The 22,599-nt window shown below is 41.5% G+C and overlaps 6 protein-coding genes across 6 annotated transcripts; 4 read left to right on the plus strand and 2 right to left on the minus strand.

The window, feature by feature from the left end:
* The first annotated feature begins 16,710 nt into the window (after positions 1 to 16,710).
* LOC135439677 (uncharacterized) lies at positions 16,711 to 17,414 on the plus strand. Its single transcript, XM_064698438.1, has 2 exons — positions 16,711 to 17,025; positions 17,093 to 17,414. The coding sequence occupies exons 1-2, from the start codon at positions 16,757 to 16,759 to the stop codon at positions 17,412 to 17,414; spliced, it is 591 nt and encodes a 196-aa protein (XP_064554508.1). The 5' UTR covers positions 16,711 to 16,756.
* A 16-nt stretch (positions 17,415 to 17,430) lies between these two features.
* Positions 17,431 to 19,707, minus strand: Trmt61 (tRNA methyltransferase 61). Its single transcript, XM_064698460.1, has 3 exons — positions 19,439 to 19,707; positions 18,915 to 19,373; positions 17,431 to 17,788 (listed from the first exon to the last, which is right to left on the minus strand). The coding sequence occupies exons 1-3, from the start codon at positions 19,605 to 19,607 to the stop codon at positions 17,466 to 17,468; spliced, it is 951 nt and encodes a 316-aa protein (XP_064554530.1). The 5' UTR covers positions 19,608 to 19,707; the 3' UTR covers positions 17,431 to 17,465.
* Positions 19,708 to 20,174: 467 nt separating this feature from the next.
* RpL34a (Ribosomal protein L34a) lies at positions 20,175 to 20,890 on the plus strand. Its single transcript, XM_064698465.1, has 2 exons — positions 20,175 to 20,336; positions 20,395 to 20,890. Exons 1-2 carry the CDS (start codon positions 20,272 to 20,274, stop codon positions 20,804 to 20,806), a joined length of 477 nt encoding a protein of 158 aa, XP_064554535.1. The 5' UTR covers positions 20,175 to 20,271; the 3' UTR covers positions 20,807 to 20,890.
* A 36-nt stretch (positions 20,891 to 20,926) lies between these two features.
* Tcs6 (Threonyl-carbamoyl synthesis 6) lies at positions 20,927 to 21,438 on the plus strand. The gene is made up of 2 exons (XM_064698467.1): positions 20,927 to 21,079; positions 21,145 to 21,438. The coding sequence occupies exons 1-2, from the start codon at positions 21,042 to 21,044 to the stop codon at positions 21,434 to 21,436; spliced, it is 330 nt and encodes a 109-aa protein (XP_064554537.1). The 5' UTR covers positions 20,927 to 21,041; the 3' UTR covers positions 21,437 to 21,438.
* Positions 21,402 to 21,879, plus strand: PIG-P (phosphatidylinositol glycan anchor biosynthesis class P). Its single transcript, XM_064698466.1, has one exon. The coding sequence runs from the start codon at positions 21,402 to 21,404 to the stop codon at positions 21,873 to 21,875; it is 474 nt and encodes a 157-aa protein (XP_064554536.1). The 3' UTR covers positions 21,876 to 21,879.
* On the minus strand, positions 21,866 to 22,590 carry LOC135439705 (uncharacterized). The gene is made up of 2 exons (XM_064698464.1): positions 22,433 to 22,590; positions 21,866 to 22,377 (listed from the first exon to the last, which is right to left on the minus strand). The coding sequence occupies exons 1-2, from the start codon at positions 22,568 to 22,570 to the stop codon at positions 21,907 to 21,909; spliced, it is 609 nt and encodes a 202-aa protein (XP_064554534.1). The 5' UTR covers positions 22,571 to 22,590; the 3' UTR covers positions 21,866 to 21,906.
* Positions 22,591 to 22,599: the final 9 nt, after the last annotated feature.

A 22,599-nucleotide genomic window follows, 5' to 3' on the forward strand; every position in this document is an offset into this window, starting at 1 on the left:
AACAAAAGTATTTTGAGTTGAAAATTAAAAGAAGACAGAAACGACAAATTTGATTTTTATTTCGAATGCGGGTTGAGTGACTTATCCGTAAGAAGAGAATTTAATAAAAAAAATATGAATGTTTTTAGTTTTTGTTTCTTAATTATTTTAATAAAGTTGAAAATCTTTTTCCTATTTTTTTTAAATTTTGTTATACGATTCTCATTTATTTCGTGAGCTGATATTTTATAATATAGCAAAACTATATATACCGAAAGAAAATATAAAATTGAAAAATGAGTTATTTAAATTTTTAATATTCTTAAATTACTTGCAACTAAAAGATAAAATTCCAACGGTTCTACAAGATCTGAGTTTTAATGTGTTAAAATTGTTTACAAAATATATTTGGTTCTATTCATATTTTCTTTATTTATTTTAAGCGCTCACATATATATTTCTGCTTAATCTTTGGTAATTGTTAAACTTGCCTAAAATTAATTTGCCTAAATAGGAAATATAATTTATTTATGACCGATCGTGATAATCACCATCAACTGATATGCCAGCAAGCTCATCGCGTTGTCAAATAACATGTACAAATAATTCTCATTGTCTGCCGTTTATGTGCTCTCAAGGCGACTCTCAAAATTTATGATCAGTCTTAGACTTAGACTCAAGCACAAGATTTTTATGGTAAATGTCATGATTTTTAGTTTCCATTAAATGCATTGCACTCTGAACCAGCCACCGAAACCGCAGCTTGAACAGTCCGTTGGCCAAGCAGCCAAACGCTTTCGCCCAAATATCCAAACGCCACTCCCCAATCCCCAATCCCCAAAACCCCAAACAGACTTGGTAATAGCGCCAAGCCGGGGCCAAGTCATAGACATTTTCAATTTCAAACTACTCGTACCACTTCATGGTGACGACGTTGGAGCTGCTGACGCAGAACAGACGCCAGACAGAATCGAAATTCACACACAGACCAGGCTGCCCGATGAGGCAGGCTCCTTTATTTTTTTCGGGGTTTCGGCTGCTGCTGATGCAGTTCCAGAGATCTGTGGTGATATCCCACAAATATTGTAAGTAGAATGGCCAAGCAAAGCAAACAAAACAAAACAAAACAAATCGAAACGAAACGAAACAAAACCAAATAAAAACCCAAGCGAAACGGAACGAAACGCTGGCGACGCAGACGCCGCAGCTGGCGCGATTGAATGACTCCTCGTCGTCGGCCGTCTGAGATACTGACTGGCTATGGACTTGGACTGGACTGGACGACGACAACAACGACACACTTACAGGCGACGACGGGCAACAGCAGCATTCTCAGAAATATTGGTGTAGGTCACAGCCAGAGATAACATGCTGCGCCATCGAGTGTGTGCGCTGGCTGGCTGGCTGGCTGGCTGGCTGGCTAGCTGACTGCTTGGCTGGATTGGGTCTCAGTTCTGGCCTCATTGTATGCAAATGTGCCACGATCAGCGACGAGCCACCACCCGCCCAGGCCGTGGCAGCCCACTGATGCTGCAACTGCAACTGCAACTGTGACTGTGACTGGGACTGCGACTGATGCTGTTGATGCTCCTGCTCATGGGTGCCAGAATCGTTTTGTGTGCGAGAGTACTCGTACTCGCATTCGTATTCGTACTCGCTGTCGTACTCATACTCGCATTCACATTCGCATTGGGTTTTGAGTTGTGCGATTTTTGGCATTTTTGCATTTCCTTTGTCCTAGCCCAGGCCTTATGTAAGCTCCTTTGACCGCAAGGAGCACGGAGGATTGTTACATATTTGCCTCAGACCTAAATGTGTGTGTGTGCTATTAGCCACAACCACACAATCACAATACAAACCCGAGGTACTGGTACATAACCGAATCAAAGATACCCTAGACAAGTTAATTTTCAATTATTTGATTGCTTTACTTATATTAGCTAGGAAAATGTGGGGTACATTAAAGTTTTTTCTGAAAACAGCTTCTGAACAGATAATTCAGAAATCTGGAATATGTAGAATATTGTCTGAAATCGCGATTAATGTGTAATCAAAATACAAACAGATTACCTTAGAATTTGTTTTATTAAGCTAAAATTCATTTATTTCAAATTTTATTTATTATTTTTTGTTGAAAAATGCACCACAGTTCAATTATTTATATTTGATTTAACAGTTTTAGGTCTGCAAATTATGTTTATTATTATTATTGCAAGCTAATACCACACCATTTCCTTATCACGTACTTTAAGAACCGAATGGCAAAGTTTTAATGCCACTGCAAGGGTATTCGAAAAAAACCCCCAAAAAAAACAAACAAAATTTTTTAGAAATAAACGTCGACGACAATGGAAATGCTGCACACACAAAACACAAAACATTTCAACAGGAACAACATGTAATTTTTGAGCTGCTTCAGCCTCAACCCAGACTCCCCAGACATGCCTCCCGTGGGCCTCCCCCCCCCCCTCCCTTTAAAAAGCCAACTCAGTCTGAGCTAACCATATGCAATGCCTGGCTTTGCCCGTCCGGGGTCACGACACTTTTGTGGCAACCACAGACGATGGCAGGCCAGCGCAGTCAAATAGTGGGAGAAGTATGGCAAAGGCATCAAGGCCTAAGGCTTGTGCTGCTCCTGCTGCTGCTGCTGCTGCGGCTGTGGCTGCTGTTGCCCCTGTGCCTTATTGTTTGTGCAACAGCAGCAGCAACAGTTGGCGCGGCTGGACATTTTGGCCAGGGTCTGACCGATGGCAATGGCGACGGCGACTGCGACTGCGACTGCCTGGCGTCAAGAGAATGCGTTGCGCTTGTTCCTTGGCTTTGATTTCGTTGCATTGTGGCCATTTCCTAGGAAAAAATGTTACATGAAATTAATAAATAGGCAAATAAATGTTAAACAGCTGCTGTTTTGTACGTGTTTCTCTTGTTGCTGCTGCCTTGCCGTTTGTTATTGTTGTTCCTGCTGCTGATGCTGCTGCTGTTGTTGTTGTTGTTGTCATTGCACGCGCACGGTAGCCATTGTGCTGCACACAGGGTGGTGGTGATGTTCCTGTTCCATGATATTTGCATAACACCAAAGCAAACAAAAACAAGCCAAAAATCCAGCACAGGATGTTTCCCAGGCACTGCCAGATACAACTGCTGCTGCTGCTGCTGTTGCTGATGTCGGTTGCACTTCCTATCTGCCGCCCGCCTACTAAGCAGCCAACTTTAACTAACCCGCCACCCCCCCCCCCTCTCTCTCTCTCTATCCCCTGTTAGTAGCCCGAAGCCATGGCAAATCTCTCGGGCTCGCTTTGCCACTGCATGCCAAATCCTTTTTTTGCAGTTCACAGCAATTGCTTAGTCCGCAATGGGCCGAACTAAGCGGTTGCATTGGACTTGCCTCGGAACTAATCCATTTATATTCCAAGGCTCTATGAACTCTCAATGAGCAATATATTCCGCTCCGCCCTTACCAAAAGCCAGATGCTAAAACTAACTTAAATAAATCCAACGATGGGGCTTGACTAAAACCAACACTAAATTGTACCCTGTTAAAAGTGTGTCAAGAGCTTGACCATATAGCGAAATAAAAGAAATAAAATTAGTATTATGAGAATATTGGAAACATATTAATATTTAATGGAATTTTTTGTTGTTGCTTTGGTTTTCCACAGTATTGAATTAGTATTAATTTTGAATAAATAAATAATATATAAATATAAAAACTAAATGATTTTTATTTGTATATAGAGCTGTCTATGGCATATCTCAATTAAATCTTTATATAAATAGTTTTGAATTAATCGAACACATATTGCATTTTTCTTCGTTTATCTGAATTAGGCATAACTTAAGTTTAGACTAGAATTTAAGCCTTTTTCTTTTATTAAACAATACACCCAGCTGCTTGTAAAGCGCCATCTTACTTGCCCACGTCCAGAGAACTTCAAACGTTTGAATTTCAAATGGGCCACAGAGAAAATGCTACGTCAGAGTCAGCCTTGGCGCTATATTAATATGTAAGCCGCACAGGCGGGCTGTGCGGGGCTAAGAAAAAACATAATAATTCGTCTATAATTTATACACAATTGTAAATAAAATGTGTACAAGCATAATTTACACATAAACAAGACGATGCGCTACAAAACCAAAAAACAAAAAAAAACTTGCAACATCATCACACGCGGATGTTGCACAGTGACTGGTGAAGGTGCATGGTGAGCTGCATGGCCGAGGGAGCAAGCAACGGTGCTGGCAGCCGATTGCGATTAGAATGCAGAGCGGCCAGAGCATAGCAGAGCTGAGCTGAGCAGAGCCGAGCAGAAGATGGGCCAGACCAGGTGACTGAGAAATTGATCAACGCTGTGGCGGGACATAAACTAAAAGCTTATTTAACATTAATTTCGCCACGAAAATCACACAGCAATTTTAAACATCAGTTACATGGCGCAGGCAGCGACTGCCAGATCCAGCCAGGCAACCCCATTGGAAGCCACCGCAAACATGCGAAAATGTGCCCAAGCGACGCGAGACGAGCCCCTGCCACTCGCCCCACTCGCACAGCTCGTGTAATCTAAGCTGCCATTAAACAAAATACAAGAAAAACTTACGAAAACATATGCTACATATTACCGCCGATCCCAACTGAACTGCAACGAGGATGACAACGGAGGCGGAGCGGAGGCGCGACGATTCGCATCGCACAGTGACGGAAGTAAAGGAGCAGGCGCACAGTGGTATCGGTTGGAATATATTGGTATAAAATGTATTTAGATGACAATGACTTTAAAAAAAAATTTTGGAAAATCTTTTATATTTATAAGGCATCAATAGTTATCAAAATTATAAAAAATAAATAACATAAAAATAATTAAAGATAAATGCATTCATTGCCGACTTGTGATTTATTTGTTTTTGTTTTGACTGAAAGTGTTATTGGATTTGTGTTCATTAACTGAAAATAAAATACATAAAATATTTTGAATTTTTGGCTTTAAATAAAAAAATAATCAAAAATAAAAAATAATAAATATTGATAATTATTAATGTATACATATGTATATATATAGGTTTTGTTTTTTCTGCCCCACAGTTAAATGTAGCTGGCTGGCTGGTTGCCAGACTCGGCTCGCTTTTAGTGGGAGAGCTGCGGCTGAGCAATTGCACCTGCCTGAGCCTCAGTTTTAGCCTAAGCCTGAGCCAGAGCCTCAGCCAGAGCCAGAGCCTGCTCTTTTTCGAACTGTAGCCATGTGCGATGCCGCTACAAGCTGCATAGCCCAGCAAGCTACAAAGATTTAGAGCGACATTAGAGCAGTCAATCCATCATGACTGAACATTACCATAAATAACACAGAAATAATTGATTATTACGAGTAGACAGAGCGACCAAAGACAGAGCCCAGGCGCACTCGAGATACAGCAACAAGCGCCCAGTTCATTCTGCGTGTGCATCTGTGTGTACGTTATGTGTGTGTGTGTGTGTGTGTGTGTGTGTGTGTGTGTGTGTGTGTGTGTGTGTGTGTGTGTGTGTGTGTGTGTGTATGTGTGTGTTTGTTGGGGGCAATGGTGCAACTGCTGCTCCGTTGCTCTACGCAGTTTAGCGAGCGCACCGATTTAGTTTAAATTACGTTGGGAAGATGCGCAACGGTCCAGGCCAACAAGTCGTTCAAGTTTTGACCGTCTGCTGAATCAGTTGGGCAATCAGCGCTCAGACTAAGCACTTTGAACTGCACATACTGCTCCACACGCCTATCAACCTGAGTAATTGCAGTCACAAGTCGCAACTCTGTATTTCCATTATTGTAAACAAATATTTATTTAACCCAACAGTTGGCAACGATTCTAGTGTCAGCCATTTGAGTAATGGAGGGTCAGACACATCAAGATCTATAATTGCTCTTAGATTAAACTTAACACTTCGCAGGAAATCAAAAAATTAGAAATGGAAATATATTAGCTAGCCACATCTAATTTCCCTTTCCAATTAATTTCCAATATATATCTATGTATTCAAGTTAAAAGTAAGTATTTCTACAGAAAACCTCTATTTTTGTTTCTCATTGGTCTGCCTTTCTTTTCGTTTCTCACAATCTTAGCCACTTAGCATTTGCATATGCTTATCAAAAAGTGCAAAATGCAATAATCTTAAATATATGTCAAAAGTAAATATATAGTTCATTCATCAACGAAGATAGCTCACTGCTCATGCTGATGCTGCCTTTCTATGCGCTTCTCGCCCGCTTTGTAGCAGATATTTGCATTCGCTTAAAGTGAAATTTTTCAATTGAAACTCTTTCAACTTTGTTGTGAGCCGCCTCTTTTTTTTATGGTTACTCAATATTATAACGAGCTTCGAGCCATATCTTTGCCCAATGATCACCAGAGACAAGGCTGGCCAAGGTGAGCGTTAGACAGAGATGGAGAGAGTATTTAATAAGGCTACTGTCGCTCGGATGATGCTTTGAATGATTGCAAGTGGCGATAATAAGGCAAGACACTGTGCTGTCAGTATGTCAAGTGAAAATGGACGACGCTTTATCGCGCTGACTCTTGAAGTTTATTACAGTGACATTTCAATTCTTCTGATTGGGATGATTCCGGTACCAACAATAGCCACTACCGAGATCCCCACAGATCACAATGCCAACTGGCTAAAATCAATCTTTGCATCTCGGATTGCTCTCTCCCTCGTCTCTCTCTATCTCTATCTCAGTCTCACACACATACTCAATCTCTCACATTGATATTGCGCTGATTGTTGAAATTGATTGATCGTTGTATTTTTATTGAGTGATTGATATAAATGCTGTTTGGCAGCAAATGCAAAGAGCTCGAGCTGAGCACAAAAGAAAACAATAGTTTCAATTACAATGGCCCCAACTAACTGGGGAATATGGTTAGGAAATCTCTACCAGGGTTTTCGACTTCTGGCCACGCAATCGTATTGAAAGCTGCGCTAAAAATATTATTAGCCATTGAAATATTGTGTTTCCAAGGTGTTCGCACGCCAGCTCCAAACTCTAGGCTCCAGCTAGAGCTTATTGCTGCATCCAATGTTCTTATCAAGATGCTTTCAATGTGCCGTTTAGGATTTTCATTTGTAGCATTTAGCTGCGAAACGCTCTATAAAAATAAAAAATAAAAAAACTTTAAGCTGCTCTCGTGGCGAACTTGTGGGCGCACTGTGAATTCTAGCGGCTCGACTGTATGTTGTTAGTTACTGGAGATCTGGTGGCCTCCACTCTACTCTACTCTACACGCGGCTGCTTCTGCCACGTTGCCGACACTCGTAAATTACAATAAATTATGTTGAAACTGATTATTCGACACAATTTATGAGGCCCTTTAAGTGGGCGTGTGCACTTTTATTTTATTGTGAATGATGATGTAAATGATGTTGGCAGGCACATTTTCATATTGTTGTTGTAGCTGTTGCTGATCTTGTTGTTGCTGTTGTTGTTTTTGTATACGTTGCACAAAATAAGCAACTCGGGTCAAGCTGTGGGTCGAGTTGAGTGCGGGTCAAGTTTTGGGCGACAAGATGGGTGATGGGTTAATGAGAGAAGCCTTTTTTGGGAAGCCTCATAAATTACGGCCTAAGCTAAATGTGGCTATTATGTGGCAAGTGCCGTAATTGTACGAAGATAATATTAACAAGAAATTAAGGAACTTAAAATCAGCAAAGTGGTTGAACCTTTAACAATGCTTCTTGGTAGTTGTGGCAGCTGAATAGAATGAAAATAATCTTGAAAAAATAACTGAAAATAAGCCAAATTCTTTTGTTTTGCAATTAAAACAAAATTGATATAAATAACCCGCAAGGAGTATAACTTTTTAACGTAAAAACTATAAATATAATTTACTATTTTTTTTTATCAAGGAAAAATATTTCAAGTAGGCTCCAGCGCTTTAAGTTCTTGCCAGCTACTCCCTAAAAATAAAAATAAAAGTAAAATAAATAAAATTAAAAGAAAAAAACTAAGAAAATGTGGGAGTGTGTTAACAACAACAACAAGAGCAACAAGCACCGAAACCCTATCGACAACGTCAAATCTGCGACTGCGTCGGAGCGCTGCAGCCGACTTATAAAGCACACATCATCATCATCATCAGCAGCAGCAACAGCAGCATCATCAACAGGCAATCGGGTTAAGCAAGCAGGCCAAAAGGAGCAGCAGCTTCGCTCTGAAGCTGGGGAATAGCCTTGGCAGCGGCGTAGCAAAAATTTAATTAAGAAAATCAAGCCGAAAACTGCGTTGGGCGAGCAGCACTCGAGCGACGCCAACGACGGCGACGACGCTCCAGCTTTCATATCTGATGGAAAAGCAAGAGCAGCGACAACAGCAACAACAGCAACAAGAACAACAACAACAACAGCAGTAACAACATCTGAAAACGAGCGTTGCAAAAATTTGATGCTTTGCTTTGGCGCAGCGATTTGGATCAGTGCGACACAATGAGGACCACCATCAGGCTGGGCTGTTAACTTCGGCTCCATGCGGGTGTTTGCTCTTGTCAACAGCAAAAAAGAAAAGAAAACAGCAAGAACAGCGAACGGATTTCAATGATTATTCATTGGGCAAGGCGCATATAATCGCACACACTTGTCTGCGACAAACAATTTCAGCAATTAGAATATCAAGCAATGCAGATCTCTGGCGATGCAGCAATTGACATTACCAAGATCAGAGAACACAGCTCGCACACCCTCTGCTTTTGCAAGTGTGTGTATTTGAGTGTGTATGTGTGTGTGTGTGTGTGTGTGTGTGTTGCGTTAATGACATTTCTGTGGAACAACGACAGCAACAACGAAACACAAAGCGCCCAGTGCTTTGTGTGTGGCAGCAAACGAAAGACTTAGGACACAAACTTGCAAATTAAAGCACATTAATTTTGCAGAACAACAAGACGAAAGCAAGGCAAAAGCAGTTCTCTGGCGCGTTTCCCGCTGATTGATTACAACAGTTTGTGCCGCTGCTGCTGCTCTTTTGTGCCTGGGAAAAAAGTATCGTAATCATAATAATGATAATAAAAATGGAAAACTTCTAGACGCCATATAAATCAGAGCAAATATGAATTGCTGTTTTGTCTGCGCATTTTGCTCTCTGCTGACTGTTTATTTGTTTTCTTGCTGGTTTACGTTGGCTTTTGTCAATTGCCAAAGACTCGAGCGTCGCACAGTGGCGCACATCAGATCGCTGACGGGATAGATATAAAAGAAATTCATAAAGATGAAAATAAACGTAAATATTGAAAGGATTCGTTATTTTAAACATAGCCTAATTCAATATGTTAACTTTTTTAGAAAAAAATTTGCTATAAAAAAATGTGTATAAATTATTTTAACAGAAAATAAGGAAATTCTGTTATTCATATTTTATAAAAACACAACTCAACATGTCCGGAATTTAGTAAAATATAATAAATAAGTAAATAATAAATTAAATAATATATTTCTATTGATATCAAAAAAATAAAAATTGTAAAGCACAAGGCACTAGTAGCATATCTTTGTGGATATAAATAATCCTTCAGCTTGCAGAGTTTCTATTCTATTATTTATATTTATCTAGTAGAGTGCTTTAAGTCAAAAACTAACAAGACCAGATTAAAGTTAAGATTTGTTTCTTTATAATCATATTAGACAACACGTTACCCTTTTCTAAGCCGCAATCGAGAAGTCCAATCGTTGAGCCCATTTGGTGGGTGCACTCTGTTGCCCGAGGTTAGGCGTCAGGCAGGGAAAATATAGACGCTTCTTCCTCATCTGTCCAGCTCATCAACCTCTGCTGCTGAATTGTGGTTTACTTATTATGGGGCTCTTGGCGAGTTGATTGGTAACCAACTTATATTATGATAAGCCAATTGGGCTAGCAATTATGTTTACTAAATATTTACAAACTTGTCGAGAATTCGCTTTCTATTATCGCATATTCAGTTAGCTAGTTTGGCACTTTCACCACTGTTCGAATGGTGCTGACTGCATTCATTGTTCCATTGCGCTTGTAATTCTGTCTGGGCTGCCTTTGTGCTCAGACTCTGGTGGAGTTTCAGCTGAAGCTAGAGATCGGAGACGGCAGTCGTTGGCAGTTGCCAGTTGTTCTTGTTGTTGTTGGCGGCTGTGGTTGTCGCCGCCACAGTTTTGTTTTTTTTTTCTTTTTTTTTTTTTTGGAGTCCCCATTGTCTGTGTGGGAAACTGGCGCGCCTGGCTTGTAAAAACTTCTGGCGAACAATGTATCCGCATCCACTGTCGTTCGAGTGCGCACAGTTTTCAATGCCAAATGGTTTATGCATCGGCGCATTACCAATCATAAGCATGGGGCATAAGCATTTTGGACAATGAGCAAACGCCACATAAATTTACCAATGGCCAGCTGAGAGCGATATGCATATGCGGATAGTTTAACCTAGATACCAGCTGCATCCAATCGCCACAAGACGCGTTGCATCTTTTGGTGCCAATCATTATATTTTAACAGCTTGTTTGCTCGCTTGTTTTACAAATTGAAATCGCCGTCCGCTCGGCGTCCATGTTGCCAATGTTACAATAAATTTAAATAAACACAAGCCTTTTTGCCGACGACTCGAATGGGGGATTTGGATGTGGCTGTGGCTTCGGCTACGGCTGTGGCTGCGAAAGAGGCTGCGATGGTGCCGTTTGCATCCTGGCCTAATCGCTGCGTTTAATTTACTTAAATTATACTAATGATCTTGAGCGCTCCTCGCGGCCAAGTCGCTTTGCCACAACTCTCAAGTCTCATTTGTTTTGGCTCGTTTGCAGGCGGCTCAATTGATTTGGCCAAAGCAGCCGCCAAAGCAGCCGCCGCCGACGACGATGACGACGACGACGACGTTGGCCGAGTGGACGCTGCTGCTGGGGCGAGTGCGAATGCGAGTGTTGAAATTGAGGGCTAACAGCGACTGGAACGTTGTGCGAGTGTCGCTAGATATGGCCTGACATTTAGATGAAGTGTCTGTGAATCTGAGCCGGGTCTCTCTCGATGCACAGCTCCAGCTGCGTTTTGCTCTTGCTAAATGTCGACATTGTCGTTGTCTTTGCTGTTGCCGTTTTGCCGTTTGCCATTGCAGTCGGTCTGCAGGTCGCCGTGTAATTCCATTCATAAACAAAACTTTAATTTTATTGCACATTCGAGTTGACACAGTCAGCAGTCAGCGGTGCGCAACAATCTGCAAGACTCTTTGCTTGTGTGAAGGCGTTGCCAAATGGGTGTGGGCATTGGCCAGTTCGAGTGCCCGTGCCAGTCGCTATGGGTACTCACAAACGATTATCATAGACCTCAAAATGGCTCAATTAGTTCTCATGGGCCGCCATTTGACGATGCGGCTGTTGGCGGCGTCTTGCCCAAAGTTTATTGATTGGCATTGCATAGTTTTTGCTCAGGAGTCTCAAGAAGTTGGCAACTTGTAAGAATTTTTGGAATGCGACTCTTGAATTTGCAGGAAAAACTTCTGCTTATATGTTGATATGTTAAGTTGGGACTTGGATAAGCAGGTTTCTACTCTGGTTAGATAGTCCCACTTGCTGCTTGAACTATAATTTTCCTGGTAAAGAAACCAAGCAATATTCAAAGTGCGTTTCAGATTAAAGATTGTCATCTGTCTTTACTCAATGCAGGAAAATAAATTTTTAAGAGTATAAACAAGAATTGCAGTCGAAGAAGTTTACTGGAAGTCTTTGTTTGTCGAGGCAACCGCATTTAATACTATTTTTCCATAGGAACAATTTATATGAGTTTTTTCTATCTGCCTCCTCAACTTAAGTATCTATACGAATTGCTGCCTATGAGTCCTTCTGTAATGGCCTACACCCTTACTTTTTATCAAATGGTCATTTTCTATTAGAAAATCTAGATAAAACAAGGGCTTGCGTGTATTTCTTTCTCTATATGCTTTTCATTTGGGAAAAATAAAATTATGGGCCACTTTGGCCTCTTTTTTTAAAAGGAATGCACATTTTTGACTGCCTACCACAGACAAAGTTGGCAGCAACAATAAGCCACAAAGCCATTAACAATTGGAAACAAATAAACCTGGGCTAACCAACTGTGCCAAGCCATTTTCGCCATTGACACCCATGCGAACATTGTTAATTAATTGAAAATGAAAAACTAATAGACGATTGCGTTGACAAGATAAAATGGCAAACATTTAAAGCCAAGAATACAACACACACACACACACACACACACACACACACTCAAGATATAGCCAAATGTAATAAATTGTGACAAAAAGTCAGCTAAAGTATGTTGGCGAAGGCGTCAAGGTGTGACATTGACCCTCGATAAATAGTTAACGGCCTGTGTGTGTGTGTGTGTGTGTGTATTTGTGTGTGGCACAAATCTAAAAACGTTATCGTAGCGGCAACAACAACAACAACAACAACAGCAGCAGCGACAACAAACATTACATTTTAAAAGTGCATAAAAATGTTTATTGGCTGGGCGAAATCAAGTTCGCTTTTAGTTTTCCAAGCCACGACAATGAAATACACTGTGCAACCATGTGAAAAGATTTTCAATTGAATAAACGAAAGAAAAGTTAAAATTGCTTAAACATTTTAAAAACTATTTCAGATATAGTAGAAAGCATTTAACTAAATGTTGCCAGCCTGATTGAACTGAGCAAATTGTATACAAATATTTAAAACCAAACTATGTAACATATTTAAATATCTAAATTTATATGGGAACTATGCAAACATATCAGTTTTAGTTATATGTATTTTAATACTTTGTTTGTAGCTTAGTGTTATCAGACGGTCAGGGCCAGGCTTTGGCTTTGCTGTTGTTGCTGCTGTTGCAAGTGGCAGGCCTGCAGCTGCAGCAACAACAACAATATAGAACACAGCTGTGTCTTAGACAAGCTCGAAAAGCTAAATTATTGCCAAGTTCTTTCTCATATTTTGTTGGTGTTGTTTACGCTGTTGTTGTTGCCAGAACAATTTTTGCAAGCAATTATTGCCAATAGCAGAAATATTTTTGATTTGCAATTTTCTCACGGCCCAGAGAGCGGGTAAAAGCCTTTCACAAAATTGAGCAACCAATTGGTTTGTCAATGGCACAATTGAATCTTTCGAACAGATTCACAATTAGCCAGCAGCAGAATCAGCAGCAGCAGCAGCATTAGCAGCAACATACCGACAGCAACAACGACAACATTGGCGCATACAAATGGTGTTAAAGCCTGAGCGCAAAATGTAATTTGTTTTCACACAACATAATCAACATGATAACCCCAGCCAAAACGTCTTTAGATTGAGTCTAATGATGATAAACGCTTTTACTGTGAGGTAACTACAGACTTCTGACACCGACGCAGACACAACCGATGCCCACACCATTGTAGCTCGAACCGTAACCGGAGAGAGAGCGATCGACTGGCAACGGCGGCAACAGCGGCAACAACGGCAACAGCCAACAACGGCAACGGCAACTGCAGCATTTGGCTGCATGGCCAATAATAAGTCAACATTCCAAGGCGTGTTAAGAGATGCTCGATTAAATGCCTCAATTGTGGCTCATATTGAACACCAGGCGAGCGCGACCCAGCAACATCGACACCACACACCACCTGTCTGCAAAACGCTTGAAGAAGAAGCAGCAGCAGCAAATAGCACCGCCCCCACCAACGGTCAACTTTGTGCCCATTGCCCGTTGCACGTTGCCCGATTCTGTTGCCTCTTGGTATTGCCCGTTGCACGTTGCACGTTGCCCTGTTGCAAGTGTTGCTGTTGCTGTTGTTATTGCTCGCAGTGCTTGCCTGACTTTTAGCACTGTCCGCTCGAACGCTCCGAATGGGCGAAATCGTTTAGTGTCGTACCTAACTAAGAAAACGTATTTTCAATATCGAAATTATTATTATTAGCTGACAGCAAATCGCAGTTTTCGACTGTTGCTGTTGTTGCCTGGCGTTGCCGGCGCATATTGTAATAAATGGACAGGCCTGTTATTGTATGCACTTTGTATATGATATGCGAGTACAAACCCAAAACTTAGCTCGCGCACACTACAATAATTGGGCATTACCAACTGCTTGAACACTTTGCTATCTCTCCCAAAATTAAGATTGCGAATATTTCGGTATCATTTTGGCGTATATATACAAATGAGTTATTCAATCGATTAGCAAACATTTTAGAGATCTTATACAAGTTCTATAGGCTCTTAACTTGTTATTAAAAAATAACAATTAAGCTAAGATATTAACTATATAAGTATATGATATTTATAAGCTGTACATATCAAATTCTCTACTGAGATTTGTAGTACATTCAAGGTTTCATTGTGACCAACCCAAGAGCAGAGTCAACCTCTGGCATCATAATTTTTGTTTTTTTTTTGTTTTGGCTCGCCATCTGCGACTGCTGGTCGGCTTCTAAAGGTGAGAAACTGGCCACATTGCTCGCGGGCAGCGCTGCACCCCCCTAACACACATACTCAAACACACACACTCACACACACAAAAACACACTGAAGCAACAACTACAACAACAACAAAAACAACAGCGCAATTATATGCCATTTTATAAATACAAGTATTTTCAATAAATATGAGCATTTCTATCGGAAATTTATGCGCAAATAAGCAGGTGTTTAGTTGTGACGAGTCAAACGCTGCCCGACAGCAATGGAAAATACATAAATGCTGAGTTAGGCCGCGAGTGGAATCGATGTCTAGTAGTAGACGTCATAGTGGTCATGGTTGCGGGTACTTGTGGTATGGGCATAGCTGAATGGCAATCCGTTACAGTTGTCGATCAGCTAACAAGATAATTGTACAAATACAAATACAACAATGAGGCACAACAACGAGAGCTGTGATAAGCAACACGTTACCAGTATCAAATTACAGATCTTCCAATTAACCGACCAATAAGCGGCGTTGCTTTTAATTTGATAATAGTGCAAACTCACGCCCAATGGCAAGCAACAACAGCAACAAACTGTTGCCCAGTTAACCAGCAACTTGTTGGTAACAACAACAGCAGCAGCAACAACAACAACAACAACAGCACGCAATGTAGCTGCAACACGGACGCGGACAAAAACAATAGACGCATTTGTAAGACTCCCCAACAGGGGGCTAATAAACTCAAAGCAGAACAATTGCTGAGACTTTTGACAGGAATATTATATAGAATAGACATACTCACAATAACTTAGCTTTAACAAAAACTTATCTACAAATAGCAAATCATATTACCAAGAAATCTTAACTATTTGGTTTGGCAACAATAAGAAGTACTAAAGGGCCTGTAATGATTTGTTTAGATAAATGCTATGAATTTAACATTTTTAGATTATCTGCATAAATACAATGAGCTATAAGTACATTTGGCAAATGATAAAGTTTTATATTTCTTTTTGTGTGGATTCATCAATTAATTTCTAAGGCTCAGTTGAAAAGTTTACATGTTGGTCCATAGATGGCGCTAATAAACCTCATTTATTAGAACTGAAGATCTTGTAAATATTAAAAAACAGAGATTATTCTCCATTGAATATTGAATTGAATAAAAAAAAAGAAGTGTAAGAAGAGTTTGCTTAGGAAACTCCTTTCGAATTTTATCAAAGAATCCAAGTGCCTAATAAAAAGATTTTGTACTTGATTTATAGTTTATATATGTCATATTCATTTTACAAATTTTTCATTATATTTGACCAACGTACATGACTATGCCTAGATAGAGTTTTTTAAATATTAATTCGTTTATTTCTCCATATTCAGACAACCTGGTATAAATCTAAATAAGAAATATTTATATTTAACAAACAAGTGTGAGAAGGTGCAAGAAAATCAGAAAAACAAAATAAAGTTGAAATAAACATTTACAAATAATAACAGCATATTTTCAACATAAATATCCGATTAGCTGTGACTATTCTTCAGTAATTTTTAAGAAAGTGCCTGAAAGAAGCCAAGTTTCTTGTATGGCGTACTGTCAAAGGTAAAAAATATAACGGAGTTTTAAAAGCAAATGATGAATAAGCAATCGAGTATTCGTTTTTCAGTGTCTGATACATGTTACAAGAAATAAATCAGCAGATACTTAAAATAAGCATTCAAAAATTTGTGATTCAAGTTATGAAACTCCCTTAAGAATCACTTACCAAATAATGTTTAATGGGAAATTATTGAAAACTTGGTATGAGCATTAAGTACTTAAATATGAGCTAGGCACAAGCACTTAGCATCAATCAAACACTAAACAAGAGTTTAGAACGGCAGCAACTGAATTGCCAGTTGACATATGAGCAACAGGCAGCAACAGCAGCAGCAGCAGCAGCAACAGTTAAAAAAGCTAAAAGAAGAAAGAACATTTTGCCGCCACACCAAGTGAAGCGGCTACTACACAGAAACTGGGAATCGGTAACCGGGCCGCCGGCTGACTAACAAGCAGCAGCAGCAGGAATAGAATAGAGCAAAACCAGAACCCCATGCATTGAGAATTATGTAACACAGCCGCCTGGGCCGCAAATTTGCAAGTCAAGTCTGGGGATGTCACTGTTTGGATAGACAGGCGGGACAGCTGAGCAAAGCCGCCGCCGCCGTCGTTGAACTTAATCTGCGAGCATGATTGTGCAATATTTGTAGAGTGGCTGACGACGACGAGTGCGCGCGTTGTCCTGGCAAGGTTGTTATGGACGCACCAATGTTTGTTTGTGCCTGTAAACATGCCGGCCGATACACCACACACACAAAAAAAAAAAAAGAGCACCCCCCAATCCGAGCGTCAGCAGCTCCATTTCAGTTGCAGCAACGGCAGACAATGATCTCGAGACGCGACAAATTGCTGCAGCAGCCCTGGGAGCAGCTGCGTTATGTACAACATCGCGAGAAAGTGATGTCCGCACGTCCAGCGATTGATACCAAGTCGCCGCGCCAGCACGATCATGTGCAGCGCAAGTGGAAGAAGCAGCAGAACGAACGGGAGCGCCAGCAGCAAATCGAACGTGAAAATCTGCGTCTGCTGCAGAAGCTGGGCGACATCATGAGCAGCAAGCGCATGAATAACCTGTGGCTGGAACCAAGACCCAAGTATACAAAAAGAAGAAAAAAGCCAAAACAAATCTTTTTTACTAACAGTTTCCATAACTTGCCATAGTTTTCTCAATCGGGAGAAGCTGTTTCCGACACGCCCTTACTCCAGCCTGCCACAGATTGTCACCATTTACGGCGTGCAGCCTCCTGGTCCCTTGCTCTGTGGCATGCTGCCCAAGCCGTCCGTTGTAAGCCGCTGTCCCACGTGCAGTGGCAATCCGGAGCGCACTGAGGTGGCCATACCGGAGCAACGCCTGCCTTGGGCGATGCCGCGCGAATCCTCGAGCCGCAAGCAACAGAAGCAGCAACAGCGCTGCTATCACTGCGGTGGCGTCAAGAGCATGGAGCGCAAACTCTTCGAGGATTATTCTTTTGACTATGAATAACAATTCAGCAGGCAAATAAAAAGAACTACAATTTTATTAAACAAACGACATTTAAACTTTGGGTATGTTGGGCGGCAGGGTGGCAAAGGTGAGAAACCCCGTATGACCGGGCAGCACTTGAGGATTACTGGAGGTTAAATACTTTTTCAGCTCCTTGGGTTCCTTTGATTTGATGTCGTCATTTGAATTTCTCTCTGTGCTTTTAGGTGCTTTGAGAAACTCCAAATCGATGACTGGTAATGAACGGGTTTTGATCACACTCTCCTGCTGCAGCACCTCCATGGAGCATATCTCATTGAAGCCCAGCTTGGTGAGCACACTTATACAGCGCTGCGACTGTTCTATGCACGGCGAGAACGAACAAAAGCGACCGCCTGAAAATATGATAAAAGATATATATGCTTTATGAAGCATTAAACCAGATAGAAGATTCATTCCAAGTTTTAAAGCTATCCTAATGAAACCTAACATAGATTCGTATTCTTGTTACAGGCAGTGCATATATCTCAAATCTGCAACTTTTCTTCAAAATTATTTAATCTTCGACACCCCGAAGATAAAAATTATTTCTGTGTTTAATAGCAGACAGGAATGTAAGGCTTTTTCTGCACTCGGAGATAAAAAACCCATTACGAAAACTTATTTTTCCGATTTTTTCTATAACACATGATATTCATGACATACAGATATGAATCACATACAAGGAGCATATTGTGAATGATAAATAAGGCTTTTGGTCCAGTTATCTTATAAAAAAGTTGTTCATACAAGAACGACAGGTCGTTCTTATGAAAGCCTTTATGATATAGCGCTCCAATCCGAAAGGTTCCGACATATATACTATCTACAACAGAAAGAGGACCTTTGCAAAGTTTCATGACGAAAGCTTTAATATTGAAAGACTAGTGGACATAGAAACAGATAAAAGGACATAGTTAAATCCACTGGACTCTTGACAACAAGAATATGCACTTAATGGATTCGGAGACGTATTCTTCTACGCTTTACACATTTAAATTCTTTATTAAGAATTTATTAATTTAAATTATAAGTTCTACTAGTTATAAAACACTTTATTTTAATCTCTAGCAAATTTAAGTATTGCTTGAAATACATGTATATAATGCATCCGGATGCATTTATCATATTATACCACTTACTATAGTTTCAATGCATCGATATACCCATACGATACCAACATTCCTATAGCAATCACAGCCGGAATGGTGCAGCGCGTAGTTGGTTTCACTAATGAGTGACAAAGCTGCCCAACGGGCTGCCTGACCACGTCAACTGCCAAAAGCGGGCGCATTCAATGTCAAACACAATGAAATGGCCAAGACAGACAGACAGACAGAGAGAGAGAGAGAGAGGGAGACGGATACAGTGAGGGAGACAACCAAGCCAAGTCTTGATTGCTGCTGCCGCTGTCGGCTGCCGCGCAAAAGGGCGCTGACAACTTGTTGTCAAGCGCTGACTGGGCAGTCGCGTTTCACTTACCCGACAACTTCAACGCCTTGAATGCATGTGGCACCGCCAAATCCGGCGCGGGTAGATCCAAAAACACCGCATCAGCCGCACCATCCAGTTCGCTGGTGAAGCCCAAATTGCACACATCTCTGTGATAGACCGTTACAAAGTCGCCGAGTCCGTGTCGCTTGAACTCGTCGCGCGCCTGATCCGCTCGCGCCTCATGAAAGTCGAATGTGTGCAGGCGGCCCGTGGGCTTTAGAGCGCGCAGAAAATAGTGCGACAAGGACCCGGAGCCGGTGCCGGACTCAACAATCACTGCGCCGGGGCGTACCTCCAGCTGATGCAGTATCATGCTTATGTCCGGCGTGTATATAATTTGTGTGCGATGTGGCAGCGTCTGCGTCCACAGCTCCGGATTTGGCTGCAACACGTGCGCCCAGCCTTTGGACAGCTCCACGCGACTTCCATACTCCACGCCAATAATACCTGTCCGCGATACACATAGAGATTAGTTATAACACTTAGTTGTTATTGTATTAAAAATCACTTACTTTGTACTTTAAGTGAACCGTAGGGCGTCTGAAAGATGTGCGTTATGGTTTCGCCTTTTTTGTTTACTATCGTCGGCACCGCTTCGATGGCATGCATAGAATTCACGCTCAGATAGAGAATGACAATGTCGCCTTGCTCTATGTGTGTTTTGGGCTTAAGGAAACTCATTGTTATGGTCGTTATTGCCGGTTATGATCTAGGAAACGGCGAGAGGAATGCAGAAGCGTGGACCAAGTATGACCGCGAACGGCAATATTAATACTAAATGGTGTGACCAAAGTAACTTATAGAAAACATACTCAAGGAATGTTAATACTTCATCCAAACTAAGTAAAATGGTCCAATTTACAATTTTTAGAGTAATATATAAAAAATCATGCACTGCTTTGCTTAATTAATAATAATTTAAAAATGTCGCATAAACAAATAGGCTTATATGCACACCAGTTGCAACAAAAGTGTTACCAGATTTTCAAAAAATTTGCAAAAAATACTAAACTCTTTCTGTTGACACTTATCAACACCTTTTTTGCATGCCAAGCAGCCCACTTCACGTTGATTTGCTTCTTCTTTCCCTCTTTTGGTTTTTTACTACAAGTATGTAAAGCTTGCTTTTTGTGAATTTGTCAAATAATCTGTGAACATCCGCCAAACAGCTAATAAATTTTTGCTAATTGCAATACACAATGTTTGACAAATATTCGTTCTATTACGTTACAACTGACTTATATAAATTGCATTGTTTTTTCCCCCTTTTTTATGCTCGTTTAACCGGAACTTCCTTATTGTGCTGAATTATTTGAATCCCAATTGAAATTGAAGCAGCCGCAAAATGGTCCAGCGCTTGACTTTGAGGAGACGCCTGTCGTACAACACCAGATCCAACAAGAGGCGCATGTAAGTGTCTAAAGCGTATAATTTTGTTGTTGTAATCTAATAAGACGCTTGTTTACAGTGTGCGCACTCCCGGTGGCCGTCTGGTATACCAATACGTGAAGAAGAACAAGACTGTGCCACGCTGCGGCCAGTGCAAAGAAAAGCTTAAGGGCATTACCCCATCGCGCCCAAGCGAGCGTCCACGCCTTTCTAAGCGCCACAAGACCGTATCCCGCACATACGGCGGTGTCTTGTGCCACGGCTGCCTGCGTGAGCGTATTGTGCGTGCCTTCCTCATCGAGGAGCAGAAGATTGTCAAGGCGCTGAAGAGCCAGCGCGAGGCGCTCGTCAAGCCCGTCAAGAAGGTGGAGAAGAAGCCCACCAAAGCGGCGGCCACCAAGAAGCCCGCTGGCAAGACCGGTGGCAAATCAGCTGTCAAAACTGCATCCAAGAAGCCCGCACCCAAGGGCGTTGTCAAGTCCAAGAAGTAAATATGTGTAGGATATTCATTGACTTAAGAATTGGACGTGGAAGCATTTTGTAATAAAGAAAATACAAGTTGGAAAAATTTTAAATTTTTGTTGGTAATTTGTGGTTGGGTGAGGGTTCATGTCTATGCTAAATAAACAGCTGAGCGGCTTGGTTAGTTTTTAAGCATTGCCATTCACAGTTTTGACGGACAGCATGTGGAACTGCTGCTGCTGTTTTATGTATTAAAAATTTACGATGCCACAGCAAGCGACTGTCAGTAAACCGAATGAATCGTACGTATATATTAAATAACTTCTTTTTATAGTTAACATGTTTTCACAGCATTATAAATTTACAGCACAATAAAAGTGCCATTTGATACGAAAGAGCATGCTAAGATAGCATATCGCGTGTTGAATGTGGATCAGGAGCCACGCAGAAACTTTGTGCAAAAAACGCTGAGCCTGGAGGACGATGTGCTAGTGGTGCACTTTAGTGCCGACCAAGTGAAAAATCTACGCACCGCCATAACCTCGTTCTTTGAGTGCCTGCTACTCTGCCAGGATACCATCAAGTTGTTTGGCGGAGAACAGTCCGAAACGCATCAAAAAAACAATGCCAGAACACAGTCCAGCGCCCACACCGCATAGAGCTATTTACGGTTTTGCATTTTACATACTGTTCACCGTACTATTTTTTGTTTATGTGGCGTGGGCTTTTTTGCCCGTGGAGCTGGGCCTGCATTCGTATCTACCGGACAAGTATTTTGCCGTGTTTGTGCCGGTGCTAATTCTGGTGTGTGCCTTTTTTGCCGTCATAATTTATCCGGCAATTAATCTTTCACTGACGCCTAATATTGATTCAATTGCGTCGGTTGTCGATCTTAGGCTAGTACTACCTAAGGGCTCACAGTTCACATCTTGGTCACAACTGCAATGTCAACGCTCCGAGACGACGCCCCATCGGAAAGTATTACCGGCAATCCAGTGTAATCTGTGCGAAACGGAGCACATGGCAAAGACTCGCTCGCCCATACCACCACTTAGATTTCTAGACTTGCAAGAAGTAAACGCCACATATTATAACTAACAAATCGACTTTTAATGTAAATTCCCTATATTTACTTTCGACGCACTGTCGTCCACCCGTCTTCTGGCTCCACAAACGATTCCGTTTGCTGTTTGCGCGTCTGGGAACGTGTTACACGGCCGCTGCTTGTTGCGGCCGCTTCCTCGTCGCTCTCAGCAGCATTCATGGCATCGTCAGCATCCTCTTCATCGTCGTCCATGTCCTCATCGGATGATGAGTCCCCTTCTATGGGAGTGTATGTGATTTTAACATCGGGACGGAGCCAATCCTTGCCCTGCGGCAATTTGCTGAGTTCTGTTTCAATCTGTGGGTACTGGGAGGCCAGCGCCATTTGCTTGTAACGCAGCAGATTGCGGCATATTTCTGGTATGGAGTGGTCGTCACACAGCGTATTAAATTCCTGATCCATCAGCTCTTCAATCACCTCCTGCAGCTCACCCTGCGTTATATTCTCGTTGCCCACGCAGTACTCATATGAGTAGTCCATGATTTGTATGGCCACCTGCGGCATTGTTAGGTTAGAAATTGTGTGAGAATAGACTGCGATGTGCTCCTACCTGCTGGCCGTTGCGTCCGCCCATCCCATGCTCGACGGCCAAGCGAAGATTTTGCCAATTGTTAAAGATTCTTTCAACAATTAAGCGAAAGTTCTTTTGGAATTCGGTTTGTGTCGTCGTCGCTGCCATCGCGTGCATTGTCAGTGTTGTGCAATTGTTAAAAATCC

Source organism: Drosophila montana, unplaced genomic scaffold, assembly GCF_035044405.1.
Source record: "Drosophila montana isolate Dmon_TW-CO22-7 unplaced genomic scaffold, ASM3504440v1 contig_778_1, whole genome shotgun sequence".
Lineage (NCBI taxonomy): Eukaryota > Metazoa > Arthropoda > Insecta > Diptera > Drosophilidae > Drosophila > Drosophila montana.